The sequence below is a fragment of the Salvia miltiorrhiza genome, chromosome 8 (genome assembly GCF_028751815.1).
Source record: "Salvia miltiorrhiza cultivar Shanhuang (shh) chromosome 8, IMPLAD_Smil_shh, whole genome shotgun sequence".
Classification (NCBI taxonomy): Eukaryota; Viridiplantae; Streptophyta; class Magnoliopsida; order Lamiales; family Lamiaceae; genus Salvia; species Salvia miltiorrhiza.
This window is the reverse complement of record NC_080394.1, coordinates 30,155,932-30,165,629: the sequence shown is the minus strand read 5'-3', so window position 1 is coordinate 30,165,629 and position 9,698 is coordinate 30,155,932. Positions and strand designations below refer to the sequence as shown.

The window sequence follows — 9,698 nt, the reverse complement described above, 5'->3', positions numbered from 1 at the left end:
GTCACAAAAGGATTGACGAAGGGAGAGTAAAAATTGTGATTTTTTTGGGATTAATTATAGTTTATAGCCTTAACTTTCAACAAAGTTCAGTTTATAGCCTCAATTGAAATTTATTTTTTGTATAGTCTGAATTTTAAGAAATTGTTTAATTATAGCAACAATCACATTAAAATTATGACATTAGTTTTTCTTTATCGAAATTACATATGAAATGATGATCGATTGGCACGAAATAAGATCCTAATGTATTCTACACTAAATGAGATTTTCAATGATAGGTAGCCCATCGTCATCGGACCACCGGTGAAGTCGGAATCGCGTCTGAAAGTTGGCATCGTTGCACTAACTTTTTGACCCAATTTTGACTACACCGATGGTCCGATGACGATGTGATACCTACCGTTGAAAACCTCTTTTCGTGTAGAATACACTAAACTCTAGCTTTGTGTCAATTGATCATTATTTTAGTTGTAATTACAATAAAGAATAGGTCACAAACATAAATTTGATGCAATTGCGGCTATAATTAAATAATTTATCAAATTAAGCCTATAAACTAAAATTTGTTAACAGTTCAGGCCATAAATTATAATTAACTTTCTTCTTTTTTTTCCCTTCCGTAACGTCACAAATTTCAGAGTATTTGAAATAAACATGTTTTGGGGCGCTATGAAGATGAAATTATACTCCATTTGTTACGGATTTAATTTAAGATTACATAGGGGCAAGATAGTAACTCAATTAATATTTATTTATTTATTTTTAATTAAGAGGCTATTATAAATAAAATAGCAACTATAAATATAATTAGCGGTGACTATAAATACTCATTCCGTCCCACGAATCTTGACATATTTTTCTTTTTGGGTCGTCCCACGAATCTTGACACATTTCCAAATAAGGTAACTTCCCTCTCCTACTTTATCATTTTTATCACTTTTTCTCTCCTACTTTATCACTTTTATATTTTATTAACTACACACTTAAAATACTAATCTACAATTCCTTAATTCCCGTGCCGAAACCAAACGTGTCAAGATTCGTAGGACAGAGGGAGTAGCAAATTCGGGCAAAGGCTCACTTTATTTTTATTTCGCATTTCTAGGCCTAATAAGTTGGGCCCAATTTGAAAAGGATAGTATTAAGCAGGACAAATAAGTTGGGCCGCATGTAGCCCATTTCTGTTTCTAAGGCAGCCGTACATTTGCAAATGGAAGCGTTTACATGGAAGCTCAGCCCAATGACGGTTAATTTTGCAGTGAGGGAGAAAAATATTAGAAGTAGTGAATATACAACAAAATTCCTTTACACTAATCTCTCACTACTACTATTAGTAACCGCCACCTCCAACTTAGAGGAATCCGAATCACTTTGCTTTACCGGAATCTCTTCTACTTCCATCGAAGGGGATTTGTAGTCTTTCTGTTTGCCCCACACCACAAAGTAAAGCCCCATCACGATCACACCCGCACCAACAACCCTGACAATTTTACATAATTATTAAATAAAATGGTAGCAAATTATAGTCAGATTATTTAATAATAGATATACCTTCCCAAAAACATTTGCTCAGCAAGAATGAAAGAGCTCATGATAGCAACGATAATCATGCTGAGCGGACTGAATGCAGTCACGAAAACAGGGCCTCTTTCTTTCATCACCACCCCTTGCACATAATATGCAATGCCCGAACAGAATATACCCTGCAACACACATACATATTATTTCACTAAATTAAAAAAAATATACACATATATGTACAGTGAAGTAAATTGTGTTACACTGTAGACAGCTGCAAGAGAGCTAGTGTTCCATTTGATGGACCAAGCTGCAGCATTTCCCTTCTCGACCACAAGCGCGAGAGCTGCCCCCTCTGCGGTTCCCAACAAGCAGATCCATGCAGTGAGGGACAGTTCGGCGGGATACGTACGCAGCGTGACGGCCTGCAGGATCATGAAAGCGGCCCAGCTGAAGCATCCGACAGTAATCATGAGGGCGCCCTTGATGGTGTGTTGTTGATGATGAATGGTGTGCGTGGGGCCCGCGGCTGGTCTGGTCCATGGCAGCTCCAGATTCGGCCCCGTTACTAAAGTCATGATCATGGCCCCTGCAATTGTCGCAATTGTGCCTATTATCTTTGCTTGGCTCCGGACACTCATCAACTTTACCTTCTCAAGCCTGATCAATAATATTCAATTACTTCAAATTACTACCAAATGAATTAATTAGTACGTGATTGGTGAAGCACCTGAAGCACCACGCCATCACGAATGTAATCGCGGGAAGAACGTTAGCCATTGCTGCTGCAAAAGTTGCTGTTGTGTACTTCATCCCCAGGAAGTAGAGATTCTGGTCTATAACTGGCCTTTATTCAAATATTAAATTAATGTGTATAAGTTTCATATAATCATTAATTGAAATCAAAGACGACGAAATTATTGAAAATTTGCATGATGAGTATTTTCCCAGCTGTTATTTCATACCCAGTGTCATTTGGTTGAATTTTGTCTATTTATAGACTCACAGACCGTATATATATACTAATAATAGGACAACACAATACAATGGGCTTGGCCTATTTAACATTGGTGCAATTCAAAATTATGACTTTTAATCACATGAATTGCACCCCCTCACCATTATTTATGTTGTAAAGTTTATTAGTGTGTGTGTGTGTGTGTGTGAGAGAGAGAGAGAGAGAGAGCTTACTCCAAAAGAGCCATTAGCATAATCTTGAGGAATGTAGAGGTGGTCATTTTAGGCCTTACTTTCCTGTGGAAAAGAATGTTAATTTCCTGCATTTTGGGTAGGATTCCTCAAAAATGAAGAAGATGTGCAAATGAATACACACATGACATGAGTTATGAATAATGAGATGATATAGTTAAGACATGCACGTAGGTAGATGAGTTACTTGTCTAGGACGAAGGCGAAAGGGGTGATGACGAGGGTGGCGACGACGTGGCGGTAGACGATGAAGACGTAGTTGCTCATCCCCTCGTTCAAGGCAGCCTTGGAGATGATGTCCATGCCGGCCAGCCCCGCTTGCAGAAACACCACTGCTAGAAAGGGTTTCGCCTTCTCAAACACTAACCGCAAACTCTCTCTACTCATCTTCATTTCTACTCCACTTCTCTCGATCTCTTCTCTTATCTACCAAATACTATTCATTAATGTTTCAACATGCAATGCAAACATATATCATATATGTATGTTTCATTTCACAACTTAATTACCTCAATTTCTCTCGTTTGATAATTGATATATATGCGCGGCTCCCGCTTCTATATATATATATTATGCGCACTACAGATAGCAACTAATTTCTTAGATTCTCTATTTATTTATTTTTAAAACAACGAATTATTCTAGCTCATGAGTTGCGTGTCTACGAATTTTCACGTCATTCTATAGGAATAATATGTGAAAAACATACAAAATAAGGTGTATAATCCAGAAAACAAGTAGCGGATAAAAAGCATCACATTATATATGTAGTACCAACACTCTACGTGCTTTCTTTACGTTACTAGTGTTTTGATTTACTTTTATTTTTTAAACATTCTATGTTTCATTTATATACGAATAAACAATCGATAATGAATGTGATCACTAAATAATTAATAGCGGTCTTAAATCCCTAATCTTTTTCATTATTCATAAGTATTTAAATATGACTTAATCATATATGGTTTATTAGGATTTAATTAAACTCTGCAATTACAATTTATTTATCTCCAATTAGAATTTATCAATTTAATTCATGTAAAATTTGTTAATCATCAATAATAATTTAATTAGGCTTAATTGAATTAAAATAAATATATAAATTAATGAAACCCACAGGAGACCCACTCATCATTAATTGGTGGGTATATGTCCACAAGTATATAGATGATTTTTTTCCGGCTAATTTATTAGAAGCCTTTTAATATCTACTGATAAATGCTCATTTTTTAGACTTATTTAGTAAATTACGTTGATGAGTGGTTGCATATTTTAATACTACGTATGATGCAGCATGTGACTCAAGAAGTGTCCAACTACATAAAGAAATGGTTTTTTTTAGGCATACGTAAAGACTGTATTTTTATTTGTTTATTTTTAGAATGTTCGTTTTATTAACACGTCTTTAATTTCTATAGCCAAGTGGAATTAATTGGTGAATGCAACAACTCGTATCAATAGTGTCTATTTTTTTCTTTTTCTTTTTCTTTTTGAGAATCCGTATCAATATTATCTTTCTTAACGATGAGGATTCTATAGTTTTATTGCCTTTTCCATTACGAATTCTCTCACTCACTCCAATAAGGCAATAAGACGGTGAATTTTTTCTTATACGTATCCAATCGATGGTATCACAAATAGATAATTAGACACATTTGCAAATAAAATATCTCGCATGACTACTCGCAAAAAATGGATTGTTAATCTTAGCTGTGTAACATTAAATATGAAGAAAATCATTTGCGGACTCTTTCAAGATTTAAGAGCAAAATTAGATGAAGATTTCTCTCTCTCTCTCTCTCTCTCAAAGGAATTCTATTAGACAATCCACAAAAAAGATGCTTGAATTTGTATACAGTAATATACAGAGTTTGTTAATTAAGTGATTCCGTGGATTCCTTTTTTGTATTCGTTATCCATATATGTTTTGCTTTCTGTCATAAAAATTGTTTTGGGACAAATGCATCTTATATTATTTTAATCACACTCATAAAAGAGATCTTGTTCTTAGCCGGAGAGACAGAAATAGTCTAGGCTTCTTCATTTAAATTTGATTTCTTTTACTTACATTCTTCATTTTTCTTATTTCCCTCGCATTTTTCTTCTTTTAATATTTTTTAGTATTATATTTTTAACTTTATAAAAGAAAAAACAACTTCCAAATATTGATGGCGATCTGATAGAGTATTAATTTATCCAATCGATTAGAAATTAAAGAGACACTTGATTGTTTAAAATTCAGATAAAATGCTATAAATTAAAAACGCAAAAGGCACTAACAAAACAAACGAAAAGGCAAAAAACCCATCTCCCCATCAAATGATCAAAGTAGACGATTCTATATTTTTCATCAAACTTGAAAGTTGTATTTCTTGTTTAAGAAATATACATAAGGAAAAAAAAGATGGGAAATATCGTGAAGAAATGAGTAATAAGAAAGAACGAAAGTAATCAAGAAAAGAAATAGTACTCCCTCCGTCCACCAAAAATTGGGCACATTCCTTAGATACAGGTTTTAATAAAAGTGGTTAGTGGAGAAAGGGTCCCACCATTATTTGAAATGAATGGTTGAGATTGAATTACAGTTGGTTTTTTGTAAGTAAGGGATTTTATAAGGATAAAATATAGGGAAAAGAGGTGGGCCCATGCCTTAAAAAGAAAAGTGCCCCATTTTTTGTGGACGTCAAATATAGTAATGATGCTATATTTTTGGTGGACGGAGGGAGTATTAAATAAGTTTAAAAAAAATATATGTACAATTAATTTGTTGGATAAATAAAGTTCGAACTTAAAATTGTTTGCCTCAAATATTAATCACTCTACACTTAGAACTTTGCTATATGGAAACAAAAAGATATAGACATTTATTTATTGTGAGGTAGATATAGGAATTTATTAAAAAGTAGGGACCAAACAATATTTTCACAAAAAAAGTGGTTACGATAATATTTGTCTTATAAAAGACGGTTAGAAAGTCATATAGATACAAACTTGAATCCCTTTTGACTCAATTGATCCATAACCATTTCTTTGATCTCGATCACCTTTAGCATATTGAAAACAATTTTGAGAACATATATATTACGCCAAATAAACATAAAGTATGATTATCAGCAGCAAAAAGTAGATAATCTATGCGGCCGTATTATTAATTTTTTTGCTAGTTTAAGTGTTTTCTATATAATATTGTATATAGCTAAAAAGTTTGGTTTAAAATAAAAAAGAATTTAGCTAATTTTAGTGTTTTGTACACATTGTAGTTTCTTTTTCTTTACTTTTTTAGAATTTATTTAATTTAAAAAATTATACAATTATTAAATAAATCTATTTTTTAAAATTCGATTAATATGGCTGACCATAATATGGAAACATAGCACCACTCTCTATATATTTTAGCTCTTTGAGTATAATATAATTGATATGTAGACCCCTATCGAATTTGAAGGCATTGTGGCCACAGTTTGTAGCTATATGGTAGCCTTTTGTACTTTAAATTTTGATTGTGGTATCTGCATTGGCATTGCACCAAACATTGGAAATCTTACTTTGCAAAATAAATGTCCTCTCGAATCTGGTGTTCTGCCCATTACAAACAATTATACCAGCTGGAAATTATGCTCCCCATTTTGCTTTGGATAATTATTGTGTAGAGGAGGATTCCACTTCCACTTATTTGCTTTTGGTCACTATAATCTTCGACAATTGCATTTTTCAGTGCCCAAATTATAATCATTTACTAAAACACTTTGCTCGACTTGCGAATATCTGGAATATTAATTACTGTTTTTAATGGATTTAGCTAATCATGTTGATATTTGTCAGACAACACTAGTAAGATGGTGTATCGAATCAATTCACATTCGTTGATTTCTCTTATTTTTTAAATGTGAGTGTTGGGTAAATTTTGATGTGTACAATTATTTTAAAGTTATTTTAGATGATGTGAAATGGTGTTCGAATGGAGTATAATGAAGACCAAAATATCGAAGAACGAGCCCGAAATAGATGGCAGAGCTCCATCTCAGATGAAGTCCTTAGAAGATTTTACAAATTTCACAGAATAAAATTCCTAGAGATCCCTCAAATTTGCCATAGAAGCATATACGGCCATAGCTGAAAATGGTTCAATAGAAAAAGAAAAAAACGGTCCAAAGAGATCTGATGGCAAATCAGTGGACACGACAAAGCTCATTCATCAACTCTTAGTTGAAGAAGAAGATAGAAAAGACTTTTTAGTGCTCGTTTGGTTCAAGTAAATGAATGAAAAATTAATGGAATTAAATAAAGAAATAGAATGATAACAATAATTATTATTTTTATTAAGTATTTGGTTTAACAATGAAAAAGAATTACTAGTAAGATATTCCCTTTCTTTTGTTTCTTCTCTATTTTGATCAGGGGTAACAATTTAGGTGATTGAGTTACCCTCAAATAACGATAAAAGTTAACTCACTACTCAAATAAAACAACAAATAATGAATTCAATTAATTGAATCATTTTCCAACATCTAAAAACACCCAACCAAATATGGGCTTAGTTGGCAACACGCGGCGAGCCTACAAGTGGTCTCATAATCGTTCATGACACATGATATTCGTTGTCGGTTGGCGTGGCTCTCGAAGAATTGAAGAGATGAATTTGTCCCTCGATATAAAGCATAACAAATTTGAAATGACAAAAATGCCCATTGCATTTGTGTTCCGAGTGCAGGTGGTGAAGACGGATGGATTTGGAATGCGTCTCCGGATGGCAGTTACACTACAAAATCAACATATGCAGCCATCAACTCAACCAGGATTGAGACACCACTGCCGACCATAAACACGGAGATGATCGCAAAGGCATGGAAAACACCGGCTCCTCAAAAAGCAATTGTGACAGCCTAGAGATTGTAGAGAAATAGACTACCCACTTGTAATAACTTGAGGAGGAGGAATGTGTTACTGGGAGAAGAAGAGATAAAGTGCAACGGTTGTCATCTTCAAAATGAGACGGCAAATCATATGTTCCTGTAATGTCCAAAGATTGACGAGGTGTGGGATGAGATTCAAAGATGGTTGGGGATCGTTTCGGCTCGACTGCAAACGGTAGAGTTGCACTTCTAAATGTTCGCCGGCTTGGGCAGTGGAAAGAAGATTGGAAACCTCTTAAAGACGATTTGGGTTTGCACCATTTGGACGTTGTGGAAGCGATGAAACGAATCCAGATTCGAAGGAACGGATTGGGATACCAAAAGCATCATCTTGGAGATCAAAGTTAGGACGTGGTGTTGCAATAAAATTTTTGGGATTTTAAACAAGGAGTTGAGTTTCCCTTCTTGGTGTTCAAATGATTTGATCACCACCATTCTGTAATGTCAAACCTTCTGAGGTACCTCTGGTACCATCTTAATGAATTTTTCTTGATAAAAAAAATTGTATATTAGCATTTAGCGTTAAAGATGCCCTTAATCATATTATTTGCTATGAATTTTAAATTTCACTTTGTAATTAAGTAATGCGCTTTGTTACGTTGTTAAGATAGCACGTCGGTGTGTCGTTCATTATTTGGAAATATTTTTATGGGAACGAACAAATAATTTTATAGATCATGTGGCGCTGAAATCGAATATAATACATTTAATTTGACCTCAATTATTAACTATATAACAACTAGATTGACGAATACACACTATTTGAGAGCATTATAGTGCCCACTGTTTATATTTAATCCATGTAAGCTTTTAGAGGCCATTGCATACATTCAATCCATGTCTGATTTTTCCTTTTTAATTTTAATATAATCTATTACTCTAAATGATGACGTAAATTACATATAAGTTGTGTTCACAATAGATGCTTACAAATTATACGTAGCATCAGTTCTTTATACGGTACTTCATTCGTCCTGTTAAAAGTGACTCAATTCTTTTGGATAGAGAGATGGTGTAAATTAAATAAAAATAATACAAAAGTGATATGATTCATATATTTTCAAAAGTTAATTATTACATTTTTTAATTGGATCATTTTTAGTGGGAGAGACCAAAATAAAAATGAGTCACTTTTAATGTGACATGTGAAATATAATACTCGAACTCGACTATTTATTAATTTATTGCTCACTATGCTAATTATATATAAATTGTATTTGATTGTTTCGGATACTCTCTTAAAGAAGTTAGAGGATCCCGACTTTATGAGTCTCTATGCTTAGAACATCTTCAATGATACAGCCCATTTAAGAGCCTCTGCTTCACAACAAGGGGTTCTAAATTTTTTATTTCCATTTCATTTCATTTTACTTATTTAATTTTAAAATTCAATATTTCATTAAAATTAAAATTGTCATATTATATGAATTAAAATATAATATAACAAATAAAATGAAATTATAATAATTAAAATAAAATTAAAATACTTTAATTATGGCTCGATCAGACCAAATCAAGCCCAAATGTGCTTGATTAAATTTGAGTTGAGGTTATTGTGAATTTGGCGGTCGTGAAAGGAGGATTGCCAAGCCACATATGGTCAAAATTCCGGTAGAGCTTCGGAGTGAGGACGAGATGCAGTCGAGCTACTCGAAGCCTTGTCGTTGCCCTCCTATTTCCATTCTAATGTGTATTCGCCTTCGTCTTTGATTATCATGTTGTGCAAAATGATATACACAAACATGATTATCATGTGATCCAGTGAAATCCTCACACTGTTGGAAGTAAGGATTTGACTGCGCAACGTTGCCGATGCGCAAGAACAAGTCGCGGCGCATACAAAAATGACTCCGAAAAAGGAGTCCGGGTAGACAGGATAAGGAGCGAAGTAATCGCAATAAAGTCGTTCAACACCAGCTTCACGATCTCGATGAATGTAAGCTTTCTTCTTCGGTCTTCGCGTCGGAGGGCTATTCGGCGGACCAACTGCGTGAGCAAATTCTAATAATTTATTTACGAGTTGCATGAATTGAACGGTGGCATCAATGTCGAAAACGG

The 9,698-nt window shown here is 33.8% G+C and overlaps 1 protein-coding gene across 1 annotated transcript; it reads right to left on the bottom strand.

Annotated features, from left to right (window-relative positions):
- Positions 1-1,070: 1,070 nt before the first annotated feature.
- Positions 1,071-3,274, bottom strand: LOC130997604 (WAT1-related protein At2g37460-like). The gene is made up of 6 exons (XM_057922974.1): positions 2,915-3,274; positions 2,710-2,772; positions 2,249-2,365; positions 1,782-2,178; positions 1,552-1,703; positions 1,071-1,480 (listed from the first exon to the last, which is right to left on the bottom strand). The coding sequence occupies exons 1-6, from the start codon at positions 3,118-3,120 to the stop codon at positions 1,306-1,308; spliced, it is 1,110 nt and encodes a 369-aa protein (XP_057778957.1). The 5' UTR covers positions 3,121-3,274; the 3' UTR covers positions 1,071-1,305.
- Positions 3,275-9,698: the final 6,424 nt, after the last annotated feature.

Excerpts from the sequence above, each read along its gene's own strand:
- LOC130997604 (XM_057922974.1), bottom strand. The coding sequence starts at position 3,120 with ATGAAGATGAGTAGAGAGAGTTTGCGGTTAGTGTTTGAGAAGGCGAAA. Across the intron at positions 1,704-1,781 it reads CTCTTGCAGCTGTCTACAGT|GGTATATTCTGTTCGGGCAT; the intron begins GTAACACAATTT and ends TGTGTGTTGCAG. Across the intron at positions 1,481-1,551 it reads GAGCAAATGTTTTTGGGAAG|GGTTGTTGGTGCGGGTGTGA; the intron begins GTATATCTATTA and ends TAAAATTGTCAG.